General features: G+C 37.6%; 2 protein-coding genes across 2 annotated transcripts in view; both read right to left on the minus strand.

Moving 5' to 3' along the window:
• The window catches only part of STPG4 (sperm-tail PG-rich repeat containing 4), a 40,106-nt gene extending 34,945 nt beyond the window's left edge, over positions 1–5,161 (minus strand). The window contains exon 1 of the mRNA XM_016142184.2: positions 796–5,161. Coding sequence (XP_015997670.1) covers positions 796–873 — 78 coding nt within the window. The 5' untranslated portion in view covers positions 874–5,161. The remainder of the gene's footprint in view (positions 1–795) is intronic.
• Positions 5,162–5,281: 120 nt separating this feature from the next.
• Positions 5,282–19,028, minus strand: CALM2 (calmodulin 2). The gene is made up of 6 exons (XM_016142183.2): positions 18,860–19,028; positions 13,294–13,324; positions 7,345–7,488; positions 7,149–7,255; positions 6,604–6,739; positions 5,282–5,925 (listed from the first exon to the last, which is right to left on the minus strand). The coding sequence occupies exons 1-6, from the start codon at positions 18,860–18,862 to the stop codon at positions 5,897–5,899; spliced, it is 450 nt and encodes a 149-aa protein (XP_015997669.1). The 5' UTR covers positions 18,863–19,028; the 3' UTR covers positions 5,282–5,896.
• Positions 19,029–27,723: the final 8,695 nt, after the last annotated feature.

Genomic DNA, 27,723 nt, shown 5'->3' on the forward strand with positions numbered 1-27,723 from the left:
CATGAAATATGTTCATTTCTCTAAAAAACATTTTTTTCGTATACATTGTTTGAATTTCTTCCTGTACATTTCCTTTATTAGATTTATATTGAATATTCTCTGTGGCACATTTATAGTCACAGAAATCTAACTTTCTCAGGCAGGTTAGGACAGGTCTCCCACCTCTACATGGGCCAGGAAAATGTGGTGGGAAGGAGAAGGGAAAAGTAAACATGATACATCTAAAGGAAAGTTAATAGGCAGCTGCTGTTTTGTTTTGCCCAAGGCAGGAGATCTAAACTCCACCCATCTACCACTTCGAATTCACTTCAGGGGTGAATCACTTTACAAAAGATAGGCTAAACATCCCTGATTCAAATTTAAAAACTAAACAAAGATAGTTTAAAATATTTTATGAATTCTAAACTAAGAAGCGGGCCAAAAAAAAAAAAAAAAGAAAGAAAGAAAGAAAGAAAGAAAGAAAAAACGTCTGCTACGGTAAAGAAGAAAAAATCCATTATCTCGACAAATGAAAGGAAACAAATCACCCTATGAAAGCAGCTGTCCAGAACTAGTAGTAGGGAAGGGGAACAGGAAGAACAAGCGAGTAGTAGCAAGGGAGGAGAAAATAAATGAAGCAGAGCTCAAATAAAGATCAGAAGAAAGGACTATACAGGTGGTGAGGACAGAGAGAGAAAGGTAGAAAGATAAAGGCGGAGGGGCACAAGGGCCTGGGATTAGAGAAAGGTGAATTTTTGGCGGAGGAACCTGGCGAGGGGAACGTTAGTTAAGGACTCCGGAGGAGGACGGTGGTACCGAAGCCATGACCACTGAACCACCACGCCCCACATCTTCCCTTACTGTGGTGGTGATGGAGATTACGGGCTGGTCCATTGCGGCAACCTCGCTCCCTAGGCCGAGGCTGGTGTCCTGGTCGCCAGGAGGTGCCTCGGCCTGCCGGCTCAGCGGCTCCTGAGCGTGTGCCGGGAACCCGCCCAGTGTCTCCAGTGGTGGGGGAAGGGAAGCGGGCGCACACTTTGAAGCCTCGCGTTTACCCTCGCGCAGAGAAATTCGTTCAGATGGTCACGCAGGTCAGGCACAGGTGTGGAGTCACCAGAAAGTCCTCAGGTAAGTACCCGCACCAAGGGAGGCTTTTAAAAGTAGTTTGTAAGGTCTTGACAGTACCATAATCTTCATCAGCCCTTTCCCAAATCACCACCAATTAATTCCACATTCCTAAGGAAGGGGGACAGTATGTTTGGTAGGCACAGTTTTTAGTAAAAATCAGATTTCGGACCCACTTTCTAAGATTGTTTCTGAACTTCTCCAGATGGAAATTCTGTAGGTGTCACTTCTCTTGACTCTGATTTGAGAAGTGGGGTGAGCACTAAATCCAACAGGTTTCACTGTGAAACCAGACCACCCTTTCCTATTTGCATAGACCTTTTCACGGTTCAACCTCTCATGGCTGTAGCATCTCAACCTATTAATATTCTCATTAAAAACAAACCCTCCTCTAAACCTTAATTCCACTTTATAGAGTACTTGCTGTTCCAGATATTTTACATACATTAATTTATCCTTCTCAACCCTGTGAAGTAGGTTTAATCTCATTTTGTGGATGAGGAAAGAGGCTTCCTTGGACACTTTGGCAGTTAACATGATACAGCAGTGGCAGAGGTAGAGTTCAAATCCAGGTCTGACTCCAGCACTCCAATGTCCCAACCACCATGAAGTTTCTGCTTTCACCAACTTTCAAGAGTAGTGTGCCCTGAACATGCCCGATCTAATCTCAGAAGCTAAGCAGGGTCGGGCCTGGTTAGTACTTGGATGGGAGATCACCTTGGAATACCAGGCCCTGTAGGCATTAAAAAAGTAAATAGAAATGACTGAGTTTATATGAATTAAAAAAAAAAAAGTAGCATGGACTCAATCCTTCCCTGACCTCCCATTTCTTCGTAGAACCATCTTGACATGTATATGCACCTTTCCAGTAACATTGCATTTGCTATTAGCCAGTGATCCAATTGCCAAACACAATGGGGATTTTTCAGCTCTTAACAAATGACCTTCATCTGTCAATGTGGCATTGATCACTCCTTTATTCCTGAATCCCTTGCCTTCCTTGACTACCAGGATTTGAACTTTGGCTGTTTGGTATGATTTATTGTGCTGCTTTGTCTACAAGGTGATCATAAATTGGTACTTACCCACAGGTGGCAATTTTTGAGATTAACTGGAGTGAAATGTTTGGAACTATGTCTGGCACAAAATACATTCAGTATACACGGACTATCATTGCCTTTAGGACGAAAGCAGAATTCACAATCTAACCCACTCTCCCTTCCCTCATCCTTTGATGTATGGAATTGACCTTTGAATTATGTTGAGTTTAGGGGTGCCAACCCCCAAGCAGTCGAAAATTATAACTTTTGACACTCCAAAACCTTAAATAGTCCCTAGGTATCCATGAGATACTGGTTCTAGGACCTCCCATAAATACCAAGATCCTCAGGTGCCTAATTAAGTCTCATATAAAATGGCTTAGCAATGCATATAATCGGCCCTCTGGTGAGAAACCCAAGAATATGGAAAGCCAACTATGTTTTTTAAAAAATCTAGGTTAAGTGGACCCATGCAGTTCAAACTCCTGTTGTTCAAGGGTCAACTATATTTGTAAACCCCAAACATGCCATCTACACACTTCCAAGGTCTCCCCATACGCTAGCCTTTGACAGCCCGGTAAACCTAATGGGTCAACTCCAAGAAATCCTCCTACGCATAATCCCTTGTAGCCCAGAGGACCCCTGTGCCTATCTGTTGGAGAACTCATTTTGATAAATCACTCCTAATTTAAAACATATCCAGAACAAGTATTTGTCTTAATTCTGAGCCCTTTAAACACAAAATATTTGTTGAATAAATGACTGACCAGTTTTCCTCTCTATAAATAAAATCAGAGGATGGGCTACTACAGCAATGCCTCTCAAAAATTAATGTGCATAGAAAACATCTGGGGATTTTGTTAAAATATAAGATTCTGATTCAGATTCTGGGCAGGGCCTAAGATTTTGCATTTCCAACAAGTTCTCAGATGATTCTGTGGACTTTTTGAGCAGCAAAAGACCAGAGAATTCCATTTAATTTTTCAAAATACTGGGATTATTCTAAATATATTTAACACTGCCTTTAAAAAAAAAAAAAAAAAAAAGAGGCACCAGGTTTGAATCAAGAACTGAAATTATAAGGCCAAGAGGCACTGTACCTCATCTCATTTCATTTTCTTATTTTGGCTGAGCCTGTAAACTGGCTCAGCAGACTAGGGACTGGTACCCTAGAGACTAAAAGAGTGTGATGAAAGGTACAGAGAAGTCCAGAAACCCAACAAGGTGTGAAACAGAAGGGAAGGGAACATCTAGATGAGAAAATAGATTGAGTATCTCAAAAATAGAAACAGCATGGGTCAATGATTTCAAGGACTTTACCAATAAAACAGATTAAGCATGTAGGATAAACAAAATGTCCTCCTAAGAAAACAGTCTTGAACAGTAGTACTGAGAAAGTTAAATTTTTTTGAGGTTATCATTAATAGTAGTTTAAAGGGGGGGGAGGCATTTCTCTTTAAGAATACTAAGAATTTAAGAATACACTAAGTAGAGCTCAACAGTGCTTATGCTGTGCATCAGCTCTTTAATAAAAATTACATCCTAGAATCATTAACTGAATATAGTTTTTGTTATAATTATCTGAGAGCAAACATATAGTATTGATGAAAGAATTATCAATAACCACAATCCTGCTAATATAAAAAAAGTAACATGGTGAAAATTTGAAGATAAGGTTTTAAAATTTAGTCCTGGGTTTGAAGATTATGTTGCATAAGCAGCAGAACTGAGATTTGAACCTAGCTCAGTATGTGCTCAATGACTAGTTAAATAAAACCGTTTATACTTCAATTTCCTATAAAAACATAATGCTTGCTTACTGGGTGTCTTTTGTGAAACGACAAGAAAATCAGCCATTAATATGACACACAAAAAGTATCCCCAAAGTGTGTTTCCCCTTCCACCATAACAAACTTCAAACTGGGAAAACACTGAGATTAACTTTGCTCAATCAATCTCCCCATTTTACAAGGTCATATTGGTTTAAAAGGGTAACATCAACTGAATACTTATTACAAATACCATGGACTACGCTAAGTGTTTTACCTTTATTATTGTAAAAGCCAAGTTAGAAACCAGTTGGGTAAATTCTACCCAATTTTACAGGTATGATAATAGGCTTGGATGACCTCTTCAAGTTTAGACACACCAATAATCTAAAATACCGCAATAAAATGCCAAAGGCCATGTGCCTCAGCCAGACACATGAATCTTCCACCAAATACCTCATTTGGCCTTTTGACTAAACTCTTACATTTAATGAAGGTCCATTTAATTGATTTGCCTACTGTGTAAAATAGATTATCAATGCCTGTAACTTCCCTTATCCTATCTAAAACATTCTTATCAGTCTTCCTTTACTAACCATCCAGGTTTTCTATTTTCTAGTAGACTAACAGTGGTATTAAATTTGACAACGCCAGGCAATAACCTACCAAATTACCCTCTGAAAATTAAAACCTTGTGGCTATAATAATCAGGTAACAATTATACTTAATGTTTTAATCTTGGCTATGATTTGCTGTGAAATTTCTCATTTAGTATTTAAAAAAAAAAAAACAACAACCCCGACAACCACCTTTTGAGTGTTTTAAATAATAGAAAAAGCACTGGTTTAGAAGCAAGCGAAAATTAAGTTTTAGTGCCATTACACTCCTAAAGATACCTTTTTTGGTAAAATGTATAGCAGACAAGCAGGCACAACTGAAAATTCTCTGCCTTATGGTAGAAGAATTAAAAAGCACTATGAATAAAAACATTAGGAAATAGAGGTAAAAACAAAATAAGCTTCCCTCCCTAGATTTAGATTTTTTTTTCAATATAAAAATTTTAAAAAATAACTGCATGGCTGAAGTCAATACTGACAAACGGATGGCCACAGTTGAAAAACATTTAAAAAGTACAAAGCACTGAAGCACCTACCATGTGCCAGTCTATTCTAGGTACTACTTAACAAAAGTTTTTTTTAATCTTTCTCTTAAACGTTCTGAAGACAGTATAATTTAAAAACTAAACAAAATCTTGACTAGTCAAAAAAAGACTCATCTAAATTATATCAAGTAGAAACCACCTCCACATCTGATTCTCAAAATTATTTGACCTCAAGTTAATTAAATGACTCAGATTCAGAGCAACAGTTGGGTAAAATTGGGTAAAATTTTTTTTATTGGAAAACAAATATACAACTTGGAATGGATTTGAGGCAAATTGTGCCATAAGCAGATTTTCTTTAAGTGGCTAAACAAAGTTTAAAAAGCAAGTAACAATAAAAGAAAATGTTTCTGGTACAGGACCAGTAGTACAAAAAAATAGTGTACGAGTACCTGGATAATACACCCGTTTTGCAATAGTGCAACTTTTAAGTACATATTGTCGACTGTCCATAGTCCACGCAGAGTTACAACTCCACACTTCACAACAACATGCTGACAGTTCCTAAAGAAAACTACTTAAAAAAAAGGCATAACCCAGATGATGTTCCCTCATTTGACCAACTCCTTCTAAGTTTAGATGTGCAGAAGGGCTTAGATATATCCAGAGTAAGCCACATGCAACATGTTACTTGATCAATTTTCTAAAATAAGGTTTCGGGACAATGACAGTAAGGGAAGAAAACAATGAAGGAATGAAGTCCTAATTACTATACATGCATATTTTTTTTTGACAAGGGGAAACCTTTTACAGATAAGTTACAAACAAAAGGCAAATAAACAATTTTGTACAAGAAATTTAACACATTCTGTACAATGTCTTCACTTTGCTGTCATCATTTGTACAAACTCTGAAAAAGAAGTACACAAAAAGTTAAGTCAATGGCAAAGGACTGACAAAACCAATCACATTTACTCACTGAGCAATCTCTATCCCCCTTTTTTTCCTCAAAATTTTCATTAGGTGCTGCCAAAGCTGGAACCTCATAAACCAAAATTATTAACAAATAAACTCAATGCTGTAAGTAGCTATTCTAAAAAGCATTCTTGCAGAGTTTTGTTTTACAAATGACACTTGAATTTGATGCATATAGTTTCAGGCTAAAACTGATTGATAGAAGAGAATCCAATAAAGAAAATGAGTTTTCTTAATTTCCTTTTGAAGATCTTGAAATAAAAATTTGAAGCTTTTTAAATTGTTCCACAAACGTTATACAAAAATTGTTTTATCATAGTCGAGTACAGTGTTTCTTCTCAAACTTTAATGTGCTTATGAAATCACCCACCAGGAATCTTGTTAAAATGTAGATCTTGGGTATAAGGGTAGAACCCTTATACCCAAAAAAAGTTCTCAAGTGACAATGATGCTGCCTAGTTTGTACACAATATTCTGAATAAGAAAAGGTTAGTAAATATAAATAATTGTTTTATTAGCATCTTCATGGGTTTTATTTTAAAACTAAGTTTGACCTGTCAGATACCTAACAAGTACCTCATCACAGCACAGAATGAGGTGATAAAAGACTTACCTTCATAGTTTACCTGACCATCACCATCAATATCTGCTTCCCTGATCATCTCATCAACCTCTTCATCTGTTAACTTCTCTCCAAGGTTTGTCATCACATGGCGAAGCTCTGCTGCACTAATATATCCATTGCCATCCTAGAAAAAAAGTCAGAAAAATGTGTACGTGAAAATCAGAGTTGAAATGGAAGTTTAATAAGTTTCCTAAACTTCACATTAGAAAAATATACTTTAGAAATCCATACAAACTAAAGAGAATATACAAAAAATTAACCTATAAATCAAACATCATTAAGTTGATCAGGATATCCTATATTGAAATCATTATTTCTTAGTCCTGAAGTCAAGTGATACCTCCTTTGCCATGAGATTAATGCAATACATGTTGCTATAAAATCTGAGCTTGTACTGAATTAAATTTTTTTCCTTGATATTGAAATATGTTGATAGATCATTAAAAAACCAATTCTTCGAAGAATAAGAGGTCCTGATATTTTTATTTAATCTTTAAATTAAAATTTAACAAATTCAGTCCTTGAAAACCTACCTTGTCAAACACACGGAATGCTTCTCTAATTTCTTCTTCACTGTCTGTGTCTTTCATTTTTCTTGCCATCATTGTCAGAAATTCTGGGAAGTCAATTGTGCCGTTACCTGAAACGGTTTAATTGAAACATTACAAAAGAATTTAAATGCCACTTCTTCAACTTCCCCCTCCCCAAACCCCAAAATTAAAGACTTACCATCAGCATCCACTTCATTAATCATGTCCTGTAACTCTGCTTCTGTGGGATTCTGCCCAAGAGATCTCATTACAGTTCCCAATTCCTTTGTTGTTATAGTTCCATCACCATCCTTGTCAAATAGTGAAAAAGCTTCTTTGAATTCTGTTTAAAAGACCAGAATCCAAATGTACAGGTTAACAATAAAAAAATAGTATCCAAAGTGAACCATATTAACCAACTTTTAAAGATATATATGAAGACAGCACCTGAAATGGGATTTTGATTCCTAAAAAGGTTAGGTGAGAAAACCTTGTGGTATTTCAAATATCTTCAAGCTAATCATGATACAGCATATCAATTATATTGATATACCAGAGAGTTTTTCATCAAAAATCTTACAGGGAACTCCAATGTCTAGATCAGATAAAAGTCAAATTATTCTATATTTCAAGAAGCAAAGAATCGAATCCCCAAAAGACTGGCTTCTCTATTTTCTATTAAAGCTGTTATGTGGAACACACAATTCAAAATTACAGATCTAACCTACTCGGAATAGAAAAATAAGACCATTAGTTCCAAATACATATTTCTATAGAACTACCATACTTATTTGCATTATGTTTAGAGTACTCCTCGAAAATTAAAATTAAGTCTATTTCATCATCTCCTAAATTAAAAACAAAAAACTTTAAACTTCAGAACAATATGCAATAGGTTGGTTCCTTTTCTGGAAGACAGGAGACTATTACAAAATCTGTAATGTTAATGAAATGATCAAGATATGAATGGCCAGTTTTAGCTGTGTTATTGAGAACAAAGATAATTCAGACCTTTCTTTAGATTAGAAAATCCCTAACTTGTAATAGAGTAAAATATAATGTTGTCTAAGATCTTTAAAATCTTATGAAATTAAGTTGCTTTTATTTCACTAGATTATATGGAAAGCTGTTGGAGCAACAGTCCACAATACCTGAGCTTATTAGTCCACAATACCTGAGCTTATTAGTCCACAATACCTGAGCTTTATTGTTTTATTTTACAGCCAAGAAAGTTAAAGCAGAGATCAAATTTGGCATCTCAAGATCATATGAATGAGCTACTAACAAACCTGGTACTTTCTGAGTAAGGTACTTTCTACGTTAGACCCAATCAGCTAGCAAATACAAAACCAGTTCCAAAGTCCACAGGGCTATAAGCTCCCCCAACATACCTAGAACATTTGAAAATATATACCTGACACATGTTTAAGAAATGGCGTGCCTCATCTTACAGGCCATGTCTATTTATTCCCTGCCTGTTTATCCCAATTTCAAATGATTTACCTCCCAGTTTCATTTCATCATAATCTTTTCTCTGGACTTAACCACTCTTCTACTGACTATTCCATTAAAATTTAATTATCTTCATGTCTCTTTGCCTAAAACTAAATTTAAACCTTCATTATGTTTTCTTTTAAGTGCTCGTCCTTCTCTTTCCCAAAATTCTGAAAGGCACCACAACCCATATCCACTTAACAATCCACTATTAAAACTGCTTCCAGCTCCAATGCATTAGCTAAAATCACCACGTTCACCAGTAATGATCTAGGTGCCCAATCCAGCAAGTATGTTTCAGTTATGTGAGGCCATACCACATAGAAACTAAAATCACTTTGGAATTCAACTGCCTGGGTTAAAAATCCCAGCTCTGCAACTTACTAGTAATGTAACCTTGGGCAAATTAAGTTACTAAACTTTTTTTCTGCCTTAGCTTCCTCATTTTTGTTAAATGGGGCTAACTGTACTGACTTCCTAATTTAAAGAATTTAACCACTATGTGTAAAGCACTTACAACCATGTCTGGTAAGTACGTACGTACTTAATGTTAAGAAAAAGATGATCTCATTTTCCTGCAGTAGCCACAAACTACACTAAAAATTAACTCTCGTTCCCTTGGCTTCCACAGCAGTACTTTAATTGATGTCCTACCTTATTGTGCTAAAGGCTCTTCTACTTGTCTCTTACAAGTAGGTGTGACCAACTTTCTCCTCTCCTCAGCCATTTCATCTATGTCCATTTATAATGAAGATTTCACATCTTTAGTATACTCATCTCTTAATAATAAATAATACCTTTATTTCTGACTTCCTACAGGACATCTCCCCTGGCTGACCTCAAGCAAGATTTATGAAAATGAACTCAATACTTACTCCCTCTGCTACCCTAGGAACACAAGCAAAATCTGAAATCTGTCAAGTCCTGTTCAACTCTACCATTTAAATACTGCCTGATGATTTATTTATTTATTTTTTTTATCACTACAACCAACAATTTGGTTCACGGCCCCATCACCTTTTGCCTGGACAACTACAGCCTCCTAACTGGGTTCTTTATATAAAATTATCCACAACTACTTGGGTCCTATTTACCTTTTTGGATCACTAATACTACTTTCCTCTGCTTAAATTCTCTGAATTACTTAGCTATAGATTAGATATCACTGACTAATTGTAGTTTGCTGCATTCAGTAGTAACACAGTTCCATTCTACTTAAATATTTGTTTTCACAAGAACTTACTTGTTACCAGAAGCTTAATACCAAATTTCACTGATTATATGAAAAATCACCAATAGTATACAGTACTAACCTAGATCAACCCAATGACAAAAAATAGATCAATAAATCCCACAAATGTAAGAATTTGAAGACATTTTCATCTTAGGTTTTTTGTTTGTTTGTTTGTTTTTTACCTCCCACAGGATGTAGAAATGTTTAGAAATATATGAACCATTAAGATTTGAACACATAGCTCTGTGACCTAATACCTTAAGCTACAAGAAAATTAAAGTACTTAAGAGATTTGTATTTGTTTACATTACATTCCCTATTGTAAAACTTAGCTACAGACATCATCTAACACTATCATATGTGCAAAGTTCCCAGTGTAACTGGCTAATCATTTTTACTATGTGTTTTAACTTAAAGCCAAATTCTGGAAGATGCATGGTATTAATTTATATGTGTGCGTTCTAATTTTCAATACATTTTAAAGTCTACTTAAACACCTAAAAGGTTTGCTGAAATAAGTGAAAAGCAGAAAATAAACTACATCAATAACTACAATTTACCTTATGGACATAAAAAAGAAACAACTGAAAATATTTAAAGGTCAAGATTTATTCCAAATTTCTATTTTTTACACTAAAGAGATAAAAATACCTGTAAAAATTCCTTTAAGAATAAACTCAAAAGTACAATTTAAATTTACCTGCCTTTACAGCTCACCGCCTCTACTTAAAAACTAGTATAATCTTCATGTACAGAAGCATATCATTCTAAACAGAAATTCCCAGGAATGGTTTGAAATATAAACCCAGGAGTCAAACCTAAACATAGAGTAAGGTAAAAACAGGTCTTGAATATCACAGAACCTCTATCTTCAATGTAATTGATAGGACTTTATAAAATCCATTCTAGTTATGCCTTAAGTTAAAACTTTCAGGAAAGTCGCACTATTATTCAAGTTTTATTTGTTGATTAGCAACCCCAGAATCCTCTTCTAACTATTTATTACATACATTTACAATTTTATTAAAATAGGTTATGAAAACAATTACTACAAAAGAAAAATCAAGCAGAATTTACCACCTTTTATATATTTAGAAAAATCGAAAATTCTTGTAGGTTGTTTCCATTAGTCCTCTAAATGTCAAATTATTACTACTAACATCATGGCAGAGTCAAATAGAATTAACTTGTTAGCAATGTTACATGAGACAGTTCTGGATTGTTCAAGACCAGGTAATGTAAACAATTCCAGTAACTTCACCTAACCAACAAGCATGTTTTTTTCTAGACCAAGTTACATGCTGTTGTAGAATTTCTAAACAAATCTGTAATGATTATCATATAAAGATAAAACTATCTTAAAAAGTACTTTAGTATAGTCAATGTTGCATCATATATATGAATCTTGTTAACTTTTTAACATCAAAGTGGACACTGAAACATATCCAATTTAGAATTAGGACTTTGGGAGGAGGCAGAATAGTTCTTAGGATAGAGTAGGGAGTGTTTTTGTCTTGCACGCCTCTTTGAAAATGAAATGTAAATATTCAAGAAATGTTTATTCAGTCCTTACTACGAAAGAAGCACTGGGAATATAACAGGAAACAAAAAAAGTCCCTAATCTCACAGGGGTTTTATTTTAGTAACAAAAGCTTTGGTTCCTCTAACCTAAAGAAAGGTTCAGTAAAACCTGCTGTCCAAGGAACATCTTTAAAAGTCTATGAAAAGGCAGGGTAAGGAGAGAATCTACACCAGATTTTCCTCCCACTCCTACTAGAAATTTAATTGTATCATGAAAGTAAATGACAGAATTTATCTTAAAAAGTGAGTGCTCCAATGAACTACAACTATTCTTTATAAAAATGCTGTTATCAGTTATTGAAAAATGATCCTCTTATCTCTTATATTTCAGACACAAACTTTTTTTAAAGGTGTGTGTGTGTGCGCGCGCACACACACACACTAGGTAGTAATGAGCGTCAACTCTGTAACAGGCACCTTGGGTAATACAATATTCTACCTTAAAGTGAGCATTCTGTGTTGTGTACAGTAGGCACAACTACCTGAATGGGACTACTGAGAAATGAAAGGCAGAGAGGAAGGCCAGATATATTAGAGAACATTAGGAATTTAAGACTGGAAATACTACATAGTTCAAAAGTCAATTCCTGAACGAGACATTATATAAAAAAATTTTGAAATATTTACATTTCATTGATATATTTAAGAAGAGTACTTAACACTCTTCATTATTTTAACACATTCAATACATGCAATTTACCAACCTTAGAAAGTTAATTCAAGTTTAAGTCAAATTCAATATGTAAAAATAAAACCTGCTTAAATTTGGTCCTTAATGCAATAGCTTCTATTGTATATAGTCCTATCAAATAACTTGTGCTATCCAAGGAGACTAGTGATTCCTCGCTCCTCCAAATTTGTGTTTATGAAGGGTAGGGAGAGGCTTACTTTAAATGGGCTATATGATTTGAGTTCCAACTGGGCTTCTCGGTTTTCTCTAGCATTAAAAAAAATGCTTTAGTGCTTCTGAGTACTTCAACAATCTCCTTGCCTACAAGGGAAATTGTGGCAGTTAAAACTGCCTGATGCTTGTGTTAACTAAAGTCTCTTTTGAAAGTAAAGGAATAGAGTTTGAAAGACATGTCAATACTGCATTAAAAAAAAAAAAAAACTTTTAAAGTTCCCACAACATTTGATGTTAGCCAGCCATCTCAGAGAATTAGAATAAAAACAAAGTACTAATGTTTAACAGTATGGCATAAAGACAACAACATATCAGATTTTACGTAACAATTTCACATACTTCCGTAGCAAACCAAAGGAGACAAGATTTAAGAAGCTTATCTCAATAGCTGAAACTGCTTTGTAAGACAAAATTACTACACCTGTAAAACAGAATGCTAACTTTTGGATCTGGGGTTTTCACTGGAGAAAGTTATTCCCTGACTGACTATATATACAATTCTAAGGTTAAAATACTAGCTAACTTTAAATTGGGGTAAATTCAACATTCATTTTCTGATTCAACATTTCAAATTACTTATTAATTACTGCTTGGCCCTCTTGTGGAGACTAATTTGGCGCTGCAGTATCAAAAACTGCCCAGAATTCATGTTTTAGTGTAAGATAATCTTCAACAAAAACGAAGACCAGCACCAGGCTCCAAGGTATAGTCACACAGCCTAAAAATGTGTCTTTAATTACAGTTAGCCCCACACAACTTTCAGTCAAGTTAACCTGCCTACTTGCCAAAGCAGGTTCAATCACTATATTACATCACACCCATTTGTTATCTACTACATAGATCAAAGGCAATTCTTTCATATGCGTATCTTATTTTGAGGGTGGCTGTTCAATTTATAAAATCCAATGGGTAGCATCAGGTAAAGTATTTCTCACCTGCAATTTGCTCTTCAGTCAGTTGGTCAGCCTACAAAAAAATCAAAGAGATAAGTAAGCAACTTGAGAGTATGCAGACTAGCAGTTACAGAAACAAGTTTTAAAACTAAAGGTCTGGCATGTAACGAATTTTATTTAGTTCAGTATTCCTTAGAACTAGCAACAAGCACCTAGGTGGGTAGAAAATGCACACATCTGGTTTATCTTCAAAGCTAAGCTATCTTTACTCCAAGTTTAAGATATGAAAATATTTCAGAATATGTTTAAAAGTCTAAATTTTACAAATTGAAAAAAAGTAAATCTGGCACACTACCAAGTTTAATTGGAGTTATTGTTCTAAAATAAGGGTAGAATCCAATAGAAACATTGTTTCCTTTTTCAAAGGTAGTTTAGCATACCTAAACTTAAGCTCACCTCCCCTATAGAAACAAATTATTACTAGAAATCTCCATTGAACCAAAAATAATGTCCAAGGACCAAACTCAAAATTGCCCCTATTAATGATTAAACACATTTGGACATGAAAGTGAATTTCCGACCCTCCCCAAAATTACTAAGCAAAATTCTCATCTATTAAAAAGATTAAAATCCAAGCTGTCCTGGTTAGGGGAACGTGAAAGCTACCAGGCTTTACTCCTCCTGCCAGGCAAACTGCAGAGAATGCACGATTCTGAACACTTGAACCACATTATTTACTAAATGATAAGTCTAGCCACTCATGTTCTTTGACTCTTGAAATCCCAAAGCAAGCCCAAGGTTTGTGATATCTTTAACATATAGAAGTTACTCATTTTTCCTTTTTAAAAAAATATATGTTCAGGCATTTGTTAAAACCCATTATGTGTTTTTATTATTTGTCTTCACAGTAATCTTATAAGAAATAGTACTATCATCATCATCTGCCGTACAATGGGGAAAGAGACAAGTTAAATTTCAGGGAATGGGAGTACAAAATTAGCTAACTAGTAGGGTCAGGATTAAACACTAGGTGTTAGGACATATCCAATGCCCATAAGTTTAAAATTCAGATCACTATAATATATATAATATCTGCAAAATATCAAGGCTCCTTGTTCTTCATGTGACCTTTATCTCTGGACTTTTCACTGCTTATACCCATGAAGCAACTGCCAACACGGTTCTGAGAGGCACTAACAAAGAAACAGCCTATCTAATATTCCAGCTACATGAAGTCAAACAAACTATGATTAGTCCATTCATTTTTTTGACATGAAAAGAAGCAACACTGCCTGGTTTCACTTTTTTTTAGATGAACATACCCCTAATAAGGATAACACCTTTAAAGTAAATAGCATAACATTTTCTCTAGGGGACAGCGCTGGGAAAATGTGAGAAACCAAGAAAGCAGAAGTTTCTTTCCCTGCTCACAATTTTGATTTGACCTCAAAACTCAACTCATTTCTATTTTAAAAAGGAAAAAAATGCCAAAGGCCTGGTAACAAAATCAAAAAACCAATCATTAAGTCCAAATGCAGAAGTTATAAAATAATTACCTCAAGTATTTGGTATAAAATCATAGTTTTCCCTAGGAATAAAGATTCCAAACCCAGTCAACACACTGAGTTGCTGTTTACTTTGTTACAGGCTTTAGAGGATTTACTCCTAGTCTGATTCCATTTTGCAGGCCTTCTATCATTTCTGAAGGAAGGGCAACATGGCACAGTGGAGGAAAAAGCATGGTGTTTTGAGTCATCACCAGGCTAGCATCCCAGCTCTTGTAAGGTGGATATTACCACCTAATTAACTGTGTGACCTTGGACAATGTTACTCAACCTCTCACAGTCAACCTCACCTGTAACACAATACTAATATCCACCTTACAAGGTTATTGTGCAGAGTAAATGAGAAGCTATATAAAGGGCTGGCACCCAAACAGTTCAGTGATAATTATTTTATATAAACTAACCAAAGAACCTTCAATGTTAAACATCAATTTAGCTAGTTCAACTTCCACACAGAAAGTAAACATGCATGGCATTATCAAGCCCTTTATAAGAAACCTACCATGTTCCACCTTAACTTTAAGCTGATAAAATATATATTCACAAGCTGAAACTATAAGGTGAAGCCCAGGGACAGAGGTGGAAGATAAAAATCACAGGACTAAAAATGTTAAGCTAAATGTGTAGAAGGCACTGCAGCACGTGTGTGCACATGAGCAGCAAATTTTAGATTGACGGTTATATGTAGAAAAGGAGACAATGGGTTTGTTCTTGCCATGTGGGGCAAAAGATTTTGGGAAAGCTCATTTATATGAAAGCTAAAAAGACCTTAAAAAAAAAAAAAACAGGAATGTTAGCTACAAAAGAGAAACAAAACTTTTAAATTTTGCTTGGAAAGTCAAATTTTAATGACACCAAACCATTTTGTCCAGCTCTCTACACCCAGGCAAATGCAATTTTAGAAAAGATCACAAATGAGCTTCAAGGAATAAACTGAACATGAGACTAAGTTACTCACACAGCCTAAAAGCGCTCCATGATTTTGCTTGGAATGTTTCAAAAATCTTTTAAGTTTTTTATATTTACCACTAATCTAGGGTTCAAGGTTTTAAAATAAACTTTACCAGCAACATTCAGATTAAAGCCTACTAAAATCGGGAACAAAATACTCCCTAGCACTCTAATTTGTAAACATTTTCCAACTATATCAAATAAATTTGGTTCTTATTTCTGTCTTTGGAGAGTGCCATTTTCTTATACTTGGAAGAACTAGAAGAATTATACTTTTGGGAAAACTCAAGCTCATTAAAATGTGTTTATCTCAGTAAAGAGAATAATTCACTAGAGAGATGACTAGTTCTTACTCCCTGTATTTCTACAACAATTGATATAATTTTTCCTACAGTTCTTGTCATGCCAGAGAAAGCTTTCAGGCAATAGTATACTCTCAGGTCCTTCCCCAGACCTTCTGAACTAGAATTTGCATTTTGGAAAACCACAGGTGACTTGTAAATATTAAGAAACACTAATCTAGACTATGTGTGACCTGAACTGAATGTATTTATGTACCTATTAAACATTTCCTTAAATGGCATCCAAAAGTAGGAATGGATATTTTTAGAGCTTAGCTAGTGAAAGGTGGTACACAAATAATCCAAAATTCTCTATCTGAATAAATGTATGAGCACTTGTGTATGGGTTTAAAATCGAACAAATTTCTATCCTTCATTCATTACTGATTCTTCCAAGTGCCATTTAGATACAAGGCTTAATAGGTAATTTTTCTACAATTTCAGAAATCAAGCTATTTATTTTACCTATACCAAAAGCAGTCTGTAAATTATTTCAGTAGAGTTAAAAGATACTTTAATTCTGATAAAACAGCACTTACTATAAATAGCATCTTGGACCAAAAGAAACCACTAGAACAAATTACTTTATAAAAATTAGGACCTTACCAAAGGCCTAATTTGATCGTTCTAGCTGAATCTAGAACTTTCTGTATTTTAATAGAGCCTCTGTGAATTTCCTCAGTCTAAAAGAAAACAAATCTCTTTGCAGTTTCATGGAATGGTTAGACTCTAGTGACAAATTTTTCTACCTCCTCACATCTCTTATTTATCAAGTCACCCCAGCCTTGTTTTCTTAAAGCAATCCCGCTTTCAATGAGTATATACTGACTACGTGTAAACCCTAGAGCTATGTGAATAATTTTATTCCACTTCCACATAAACTTTTTATTCTTTAACTTGAGAAAGGTCTCATTTAAGATCTCCAAGTCTTATACGAAGTACCCTTAGGACGATTTCCAAATTAGTGAACGATAACCATCAATTTAACGAATAAACTGAAAAACTCCAAAGCATCAATGATGCAGACAGTAACTACAAAAAAAAGCTTATTACTGGCAAAGAACCACGAAAGCACAGATACAAATCCCACGCATCACCAAGAAAACCTATCCGAGTTCTTGTTTCAGTTATCAGACTGATAGGGAAACCTTACCCTTCATTTAAAAACATTAAAAAATTTCCTTACAATTTAGAACGGAGAGTACATGTCTATAATGGTACACCATTTCACCTCAAAGGGTAAATCCAAACAATATATTCAAATTCATAAAAAAAATAATTTAAAATATCAAGACAGAACCAGTGCACCAAAATTAAACACTAGTTTTAAGCAAAGTGAACTCCTCTTCCCACACCCATACAAACTGGAGGTTTCAGTTGGCAAGGATTTCCAACTCCTGTTTAAGATGTCACCTTGCCTCCTGGACACACCCATCGCGTAAACACTTGGCAGAAGGAACCACAAAATAACTATTGCAAATTACCGCCTTCATTACATTTTTACAGGAGTTCCGGTCTCAAGTGACAGGAAACAGCTTTTTAAATTTCCCTGCCTCGCAAAATACTCTTCTATCACTGAAGTACTTAAAAACCATTACTGTACAAATGAACTGAACTGCACGTTAAAATGACCTGACAATTTCTCAAACTACAAGTCATTTCCAAGGTGACTGAAGCGCGGGCATTGCTGTGTGTGGTCGTGGTTCTTTGACATTAGACGTGCACGTGAGGACTCAAAAAAGGGATATACTCAATGGCCCTTTTCAAAGGAATCCTTCCGGTGTTATATGAAGATAAGACCGACTTTCATAACAGGACAGTCACCCCGGAGAGCTTGCTCTCCATAGGTGGTGGATAGGAAGCGCCTTTCAGACCCTAGCTGTGGCCGAAGGCGTCCTCTGAAAAGATGCGTACTGCGGGGACGCGCCTGACTTCAGACACAAGGTTTCTTTCCTTCAACGACAAAGCCCCTTAAAATTTTTTTTTACTGTTCAGTCTGGGTGGTGGAAAGAGAAGCTGCCGAGACCACGTTCCCCCCACCCACCCCCCAAGCGGCCTGCGCCGCGGCCGCCGGGATCTCCGCAGCCCTGCAGGTGCCAGCGCAGCAGCTGGGGCGCGAGCCGAGCGGGCGGCAGCTCCGGCCCCGCGCTCGCCGCCCCGCCCCCCGGCCGCTCCCCGCGCCGCGCGGGCTCGGCCCACACAGCGCACCCCCCCCCCCGCCAAGGCACGCGGGGGCTGCGGGCTAACGGCGGCGCCGGCGCTCGCCCGGGCCTCGCGCGCTCCCTCCTGCCCCCTCGGCGCATGGCGGCCGCAAGCGGACAAAGGCGCTTCCTGGCGCCGGTACTAACCGTCCGTTGGGATTTTGAATCCGGCCCCCGAGGCTGACCTTTAGAGATGCCCGACCCAAGGCTTTGACGCTCCTGCTACCCCCACCCTTCGACTCGCTCATCTCCGGCAAGGGCTGGGCTGCCCCCCACCCCGGATCCATCCTCATCCGGCCAAGCGCCTGAGCTTGCGGCCTCGGGGACAGTGCGCCTGGCCCCCAACACCCCACGACACATCTTCCTGAGAATGGGGGTGGGGGAGCACCTGCGACACAAACACCGCAGGCGCCCCCAGCCTCTTTCGCGCCATCCCTCTGGTGAAGACCACTCTCGGAGGGTTCAACGGAGGCGAGTTCTTTCTTTAGGTAACTGGCTTCAGCTTCTTTCCCCCACAGGCCAAGCGCCGGCAGCTTAGCGACGCACTCACCATGCTGCAAGAGCTACGGGTCTCCGAGACGTGACCACACAACCACTCAGCTCGCTCGCTCCACTCGGACTAATTCTCCCCCTCCGCCCCCAGCGCCTCATAAACACCTCCCTCCGCCAGATCCTTCCGCCGCAGGCCAGATAACGGAACATCACAAACGAGTCCCGGCTACCCTCCTCCCCTCAAACTCTTCTTGAGACCCCTTTATCCACAGTTATTTGGTGGACGATGCCAGAAATAAAAAGAAATAGGCTAACGGATGAAGTAAGTGGGCTTCACTCCCCAGCGAGCAGTTTAAAGGATAGTGGAGTCACGCCTAAAGGGCGCTACTTTGTGGCGCGGAGGAGTATTGTCGTAGTGACGCGTAACGACAGTCGTTGAACCGAACCCTGATTGGCTGGTTCGTACCTGCAATGCGTCACTCGGACTCACAGCAGCCGCGGCCGGGACGCGGTGCCGCTTCTGCCGTTATTGCTCCGGCGGCGGTGTCCTGGCAACTGCGCCAGGCGGCAGAGTCTTTTGACTTGCGCTTGCTAAAGAATCTTTCTCTTTCACCCATCCTTTCTTGCCACGCTGTTTCCAGCCCCTTGTGTAGGGGTAGACGAAAACACTTCAAACCAATGAAGAATGAAGCCGGAAGACTGCAAACCCGTACCTCTTGCTCAGTTTCTCAGCCTCGTATTTCAGCCTCTTGGAGGCCACAAGTTTTCCCTTTCTCTCCCTCACAAACCTATGAAAATCTGGGTAAGAGCAGATGCAGCTGCTCAGCTGACGGACTAATCCGTAAAGGTCTTCTGTTTTTACTTCCCTTTCTCTTTCTTTGCCAGGGGGTAATTTACCGGGGGGGGGGGGGGGGGAAGTCACTCGAAAATCACAATAGCTGAGGTTTTGTGGGATTAGTGACCCCTAATAGCCCCTTGATATTGTGGAATAATAAGGTTCTAGCTTGGAGTCACACCTGAGTGTGAGTCTAGGTTGGGGCACTTTCTTAGGTGTATGGCCATATATGAGTCACTTAAGCTTAAGCCTCATTTGTAAAATGGAGGCACTAACACCTGTCTTGAAAAATTATTTTAAGAAATAGGATTACATAAATATTAGAGAGTTAAATGTAAAATATTCAAGTACCAGGGACAGGAGAGCCACCAAACAAGTGATTACTATGATATACCGCCCCCCGCCCCGCCCCATAATATATTTGCTCTTTGGATCTATAATCACTCAGATTTATTTATTTTTCACATTTTTTTTTTAGGCAAGGCAACCCTTGATTGACCTCACAGATTGCAAAGACCTTGTCAGTTTACAATCCCTTATTTTTATTTTTATTTTTAAATTTTTTTTATACCTACAGCACCTGGTCTTCTTAGGTAGTCTCCCATCCAAGTACTAACCAGGCCCAACTCTGCTTAGCTTCTGAGATCAGATGGGATCAGGCTTGTTCAGGGTTAATCGCTCAGATTTACATGGACATTTTTAAAAACAACATAAAAGTGAATCATGCGCTCGAAACTGGATTTTGTTGATTGATGTCACCCCAATAATTTTTAATAAAAAAAATAAATATAAAAGTTAACTCCTTGGAACTGGAACCCTTATACGCTGCTGGTGGGAATTTAAGATGGTTCAGCCACTGTGGAAAACAGTAGGGGATTTCCTTTAAAAATGAAAAACAGAATTACCACATGACCCAGCAATTCTGCTTCAAGGTTTATACCCTAGAACTTAAAGCAGAATCTTAGCGATATTGGTACTTCCATATCCATAGCAGAATCATTCAAATGTGGAAACAACCCAAATTTCTATCAATGGATGAATGGATAGGGAAAATATGGTTACAGTGGAATATTATTCAGCCTTAAAAAGAAAGAAATTTTACAATGGACACTATGCTAAGTGAAATAAGCCAGTCACCAAATGAACAAAGACTTTATGGCTCCATTTGCATGAAGTACTAAAAACAGTCAAACTCATAGAGACAAAAAGTAGAATGGTGGTTACCAGAGGCTGTTATGAGGGGGTAATGGGGAGTTATTGTTTAATGAGTATAAAGTTTCAGTTCTGCAAGATGAAAAGAGTTATAGAATGGATGGTAGTGATGGTTGCACAGCAATATAAATATTTAATACCATTGAACTGTGCGCTTAATGGTTAAGATGGTAAATGTTGTGTGTATGTTATCACAATTTTTTTAAAATTAGCTCCTTGGTCCTGCCCAAAATAAGCAAGGGTGTCCATAACCTGGAATTTGTAACAAGCAGATAGCGAACACCTACTGTGTGAACTCCATTTGAATATATAATGTAGTTGTTACCATAGATGGGGCTTACAAGGTACAGTGAGGAGTTTAGCTTACCACAGAGGTTCCACAAAGAGTTCCTAAAGAAAATGACTCCTAAATTGAGTCTGACATGAAAAATGGGCTAGGAAAAAATGAAAAAGCAGGGAGGAAGAGGGAAGCAAATTCTAGATAAAAGAAAAAACAGAGCAAAGGCCCAGAGGCATGTAATTGCACGGCTTGATGGAGTACCTACCAGTGGTTGGACATTACTAGAGCCAGCTGAGCAATAGAGAGGGCACCGGGAAGTTAGAAAAGGTTTAATGCTCAAATTGCAGTTCCTCAAGAAGGTTGTTGATAGAACCACCGTCCAGAAAGAATCATCTTAGGCTACATCAAGCCCTTAGAATTCCCCAGTAAAAAGCACAGGCATGTAGATCCTTGAAATCTCATGAACATCATTTTTAGCAAGCCAAAGTGAAATCTTTCCTTCTAAGAAGAAGTTTCTTTTTATGACATCTTCCTGCAAAGCAAGGTTAAGACCTTTTCTAGTGGCTATCTGCACCCACTTGTAAAGCTTCAGTGCAATTTAACCTCTTTTAGCCAAATTAGACATTTTTTCATGCTTTCAAACTATTTCCTTTACTAGGCCAGAAATGGATCTTCTTTCTTTCAGTCATGCAAATCAGACATAAAGTAAGTGGTTTTTAAATTAGTATTGGCAACACTTTCAGATGAATGACTGTTCAATGGAAACAGAGGACGCTGTGCTTCTATTGTCCTTACTAATGTGGTGATGTAACGATGACAATGGGGGGAGCAGGGAAGGTTAGTTAACTTTATCCCACAAATAAAATACCATTGAGAATGTTACTTAAAAGTGGGTACCATTGCTTCAGAATCTGAGCTGAAAACAGAGCCCTCAGGCCACCATTCCACACTCTGCATTCTGGTAGCTCCAAGTCTTCCTAGGCAGTCCTCAGAAATTTGTCTCTGACTCTTTCTGAGATAGAAGAGCCATCAAGAATTGTTTCTTTCAGCTTAGTCACTAAAAATATTCCCTCTTTACACATTACCCCATCAGTAGCAGTGATTTTACATACGAAATTTTTAATGATAGGAAATCGAATGACAAAATGAATAATTATCTCCTCTAGAAAATGCATTTTTGAAAGGATTGATGCATAACATATAAGGAGCATGAGGTTAAATTTAATATACAGGTGCATGCTTAGAGATGTATGTATTGAATCAAGGAGCTTTTAAACAAATATTTAGTAATGAAGTATGTCAAAGAGAATATAGAAAAGCTCTGCCTGATTCTTGGGTTGAATTTCAGTAAGGCCTCTCTTGCAGAACCTTCCTAGCTGACCTCTCTAAGAAGAGGAAAAAATGAGAAAAAAAAAAATGTCAAGACTTACATTTAAAGCCATTGTGGTTTATGTGCATTTGAGACTGTTCCAAGTCAATTTATTTATAGAGCATTTGTCTTCCACAAGATGACATACAGTGCAGGCTGAGTTTGGCAATTGCCAGGTCAGAAGCAAAGCTGGTGACAACTACCACATCAAGGCCTAGGAGGTGCAGGTTATCTCTCTATTTTCCTCTCCTAACCAGTGAGATCTTATAGCTTTCTTTCTACCTTTGTCCATCTTGGGAAGATGAGAATGCACTTCCTCTCCAGGCCTCAGTTCCTCAATTTGCAGAACTGAGATAACACAAGCCCCATCCTTTGACACTTCCTTCCCATAGCTTTTTTCCTCTAGCCAGCTGTGCTAATGAACAAGAGCAGAGGATAATCAAAGAACTTATGTGATTCTTCACAGGTTTTTAAAGAATTAAGCCGCAAATGCCCTAAGGCATAGAGAATATTGCATCAACTTCTCTGCTATGCGTCTAGAATGGTACTTGTTTTGTGCCAACCTTAAGATAATTGAGAAAATAATACTCAAAGTATTTTCTTGTTCTGTGGTCTGGATAAGGAGCCCTGGTTGAGAAAGTGAAGCTATCCTCGTCCAGGACTATGGGACAAAATAGAGCTGGGACAGGAAGCCAACCAGGTCATAAGTATGTCTTGCCCACAGCACCCTCGGTTTGATGAGGGGTGATGTGTATGGGGAAAGTACTGAATTCTCTAGACATCCTGAATGTACTCATATACACACAGGAAAAGTTGAGGGTCATTAATTTTGATATTAACACTCTGCCATTCATTCATTTACTCACTCAAAAAACAAAAAATCGAGATGTCAATTTAGAGTGACCAATCATCTAGATTTCCCTAGGACTGAGGGGTTTCCTGGGACACAGGACTTTCTGGGAGCGTTATAGGCAAACCAGGGTGGTTGGTCACTCTAGAAGCAGTGATGACCATTCATTCAATAATATAATCCATAAGAATTTGAGTAGAGGTGGAGAAAGAGGAAAAGGTATTTGAGGCAGAGAGAAGAAACATAAGGGAACAGGGATGTCATTACCACCTCCATCATTGACATCATCATTACCTATTCACAGCTGCTGGTGATTGGGTACTTACCATGGACTAGACATTGTGCTGATCACTTCACATACATTGTCCATATTGCTGACCATTCCAATCCTCCTGAAACACTCTTCTCACTTGATTCCTGGAATGCCCTTCTGCTAGCACTTCTCCTACCTCCCTGGCAGTTTCTTTGCAGGCTCCTTGGTGTGCCTCCTGATTTAAGCCACGATACTCTTCTCTTGTGACTTTTAACACCAGCCCTGGGCACTCTTCTCACTCCCACAGCATTGGCTCTGTGCTAATGAACTCCAAATATGGATGGCCAGATGTATAATCTCTCCTAAATTCCCCATCAGTATTTTCAGCTGCTCAGGCCAATCTTAATATTTGCGGGCACAGTCGAAAGTACAAATGGAAGGTTACATAGCATATATTAAATGTATTAAAGTTATGAATCAAGTAAACAACCATAAAACACATTCTATCCTCCTACCTTGACAAACTTTCATAATAACCTAGAAGGTCATGGTCAATTTTATAACCTTGGATTTCCGTGGAAGTGTGAGGAAACCATCCCCTCACACACAGCCCACTCATTTTTCTTACCCCCAGCTCCATTCACACTGTGAGGGGCCTCACATTCACATGTGTGGACACTAGTCCTCATGACCTTGCTTCATCAACAGCCCCACAAATAAATGCTTCTCAACTATATCTAATAGCCTTCGCCTAGGGATGTGCACTCTAGAGAAACAGTCTGCTCTCTGAAGAGTGGAGCTGAGGAAGAAGTCTATATAGGCCCTGGAAGCAGGCTTGGTACTATTTAAGCAAGGAATTCCATGATCCTGGGCACCTAGAGTAATCTTGAGTAGAGGGGGAGTGTGAGATCTGGGTAGGGAGGTCCCCTTGGTCCTGTGTGGAGGGGTGCATCTGGAGGAGGGCCAGAGCAAGGCCCTGTAAAGTGAAGCTAGAGCAGGTTCCTCTCTTATAGTCCTGAAAATGTCCATTGGCAACTCCTTACGGAAGCCCTCAGGCCTTGAAACAACATATCTAAACTGAACTCAGCATCTTTTCGCACATATCTGCTCTCCTCTGTTCTAGTCTCATTGAAAAGTGCCTCCCTCTACCCTGTCACCCAAGCCAGGCTGAACTACTTGCAGATATCTGGAAGCATTACACATTTTTCCACTTCTATGTCTTTGCTTCAGCTGCTCCCTCTTCCTGGAACACCCTTTCTCCCTTTCCCATTGCCTACTGTACATCGCTCATACTTAGCCCAAGCATCATATTCTGGGATCTATGATGTCTTTCTAACCCCACCAGCTCTCGCTCCTTGACCCAAAGAGAAACAATCACTCTTAAAATGTGTGGCACAACACTTTATAGTACCATTTCCTTACAAATAGTTGCCTCAACTAGGCTGAGTTCCTTCAGTGAATTTAATATATTTGTACCTTTACCACCTTAAAAGGTTGGGACAGAGCTGATGCTGAGTAAATTTTGTTGAATAAATAGGTGGATGAATGAACAAAGATAATTATTGTTTTGTACATGCCTTTTTCATGTGGCTTTTAATAAACAGAAGATTTTTACGAAATATGAATTGTCATAAATATTGAAATCTTTTTTATCAGAAAAAGTAGCCAACAAGATAATTCCTGTCTCATTACATAAATCATTATTTAAATCAACTTGAAAATGCTAAATATGTATTTAATTAAGTATAATTTTGATCTTCCTTGGGGTTTTTTTGGATGTCATTGCACAATAATTGTTTATACAATTTTTAAATTATATATTTTCTCATCTTATTTAGAGAATTTATGGTTCAGACTTTATTAGCTTTATGAATTTAAGAATTAGAACAATTAACTACTATACAATTAAGCTAGAAATAATTGTGCTTTCAACTCTGAATGGTTTCACAGAAAAGAAGTCATTGATGTGCGGTTGGTATTATGTTGGCAGTGTAAGGGTCTACATGGAGGTGTGAATTGTCTGCAGTGGTCCTTGCATTTTAACTTCATTTTCTTCATACTCACTTGGTTTTGATTATCCTTTGTCTGGTTTAACAGGTAAAAATTAGGTTTCCCAGTCTCAAAACTGGGAAGTTGGCATTATTGAGGGTCTTTTCTTTCTTCATTCTTCTTATTGTTTTCCATTCCCCATCTAATATCTAGCCAATAATTCTAGATTCTGTTCATGGAACTTGGACTAAATCATTGTATGCTTTGAAAAAAGATTTTAAAATGTTTTCAACTAAACTGAGACACTGAAGGAAAACATCTTTATCTTACTACCACATTCTTGCTTTCACTGAGTCCAAGGTAAAATAAGTCACAGCCGCTACCATCCATGTAGGGGCTAGGAAATACATAGCTGTGCTCCTATTACAATAACAAGATTGACTAGGAATGAAAGAGTTACTGTTTTTCCAAGATGTAAACTTTTTTTTTTACTGCTAATTATTTCCTCAGAAAACTTAGTTCTCAATTTATTTTTTAAAATTTCCAATGTACGGAAAATTTGAAACAATGGTACAATAAACCACTCATATACTGTCTGCTTAGATTTAACAGTGGCTAACATTTGCCTTCTCTTCCTCTCTCTCTCTCTCTCTCTCTCTCTCTCTCTCCACACACACACACACACATGCACACACACACACACAAATGTGTGCATGCACATAGGAGCAATTTTTTTGGACAAACCATTTGAAAGAAAGTTGCAGACACCATACCTCAGCCCTAAATTTCAACATAATTCTCCTAAGAATGAAGATATTTTCCTGCAAAACCACAATACTGCTATCACACTTAAAAAATTCCTTAATATTATCTTAGATCCAATCCATACTTAAATTTCCCTAATTGTCCCCAATGTTTTATATTTTTTTCTAACTAGGATCTGACAAGGGTTGCACTTTGCAAGGTTACGTCTCTTTAGACTCTTTTAATTTTTTAATCTAGATCAGTTTCCCTACCTATGCTTTTTCATGATCTTGATACTTTGAAGAATTCAGGACAGTTTTCTTTTCACAAAGCCCACACTCCGGATTGTCTGATTATTCCCTCATGGTGTCGTTTAACTTATTTCTCTATCCCCTGTATTTCCTATAGACCAGAATTAGGTCTAAAGCCTTGATAAGCCTCAGGTTAAAGACTTTAGGCAAAAACATTTCACAGGTCATATTGTGTGCATCATCTTAAGAGCATATAATTGCCGTTGTTCTAGTCTTAGTGATGGTAAATTTGGTCACTTATTTAAGATGGCATCCCTCAGACCTCACCATTGTAAGGGTACATTTTCCACATTTAATTAATAAGCAGTCTTTGGAACAATACTTTGCCACCTTGTAAATATCCTGTTTTCTAAACAACTCTTCCCCTAGTGATTTTATCATCCATCCATGATCCTTATCTAATAAGATAATTACATCGTGGGTTACAAAATGGTGGTTTTTCTAATTCTATGATCCCTTTTATATTTATTAGCTGGCATTCTTTTAGAAAAGATGTACTTTCCTCTCTCCTTCTTACCTTTTCTGAGCATTCCTATTAACTGGTGGATTTTTGAAAAATTCAGTGTACTATAATCAACTACATTTATTTTAGTTTTTGGTGCTCAAATTTACCAAATTTGGCCAGTATGAGGTGTTCAGGTCAGCTCTTGTGTCCTTTTGATATATCTTCATCAGTTTTTGCATAGTTTTTTGCTTTTTGGCACAAATGTTCCAGGCTCATCTTGTACTTTATCTGCCCAGACCTGGAATCAGCCATTTTATTCAAAGATCCTTAGAGATTTAAAATGCAACCTTTTTTGTTTTATATTCCAAACTTGTAAAAAGTCATCATTCTTTGTTTTTTGTATGAAACCTATGCATAAACACTTTAATAACTTTCTCTTGGTCCTCAGGAGTTTTTCTTCTCAATGTAGCCTTTATCCCAGAACCTTGCTCTCAGCATTCAATTATTTGTGCTGTCCCTGTATAGGTCTTAGTGTTTCCTGCAGTCATTTCCCAAAGTGTCATATCCGTGGGTGTAAAAAGTGAGTACTAGATGAAACTGGAAAATGGATAATATTACAAAGTCCATTAGGAAA

Source organism: Rousettus aegyptiacus, unplaced genomic scaffold (genome assembly GCF_014176215.1).
Source record: "Rousettus aegyptiacus isolate mRouAeg1 unplaced genomic scaffold, mRouAeg1.p scaffold_m13_p_7, whole genome shotgun sequence".
Lineage (NCBI taxonomy): Eukaryota > Metazoa > Chordata > Mammalia > Chiroptera > Pteropodidae > Rousettus > Rousettus aegyptiacus.

Bases quoted from the DNA above. Each gene is read 5' to 3' on its own strand.
- CALM2 (XM_016142183.2), bottom strand. The intron at 7,489-13,293 runs GTGAGAAATACT...TCTTTTAAACAG, and splicing joins GACTGAAGAGCAAATTGCAG to AATTCAAAGAAGCTTTTTCA. The intron at 5,926-6,603 runs GTAAGTCTTTTA...CTTCTTTTTCAG, and splicing joins TGGTCAGGTAAACTATGAAG to AGTTTGTACAAATGATGACA.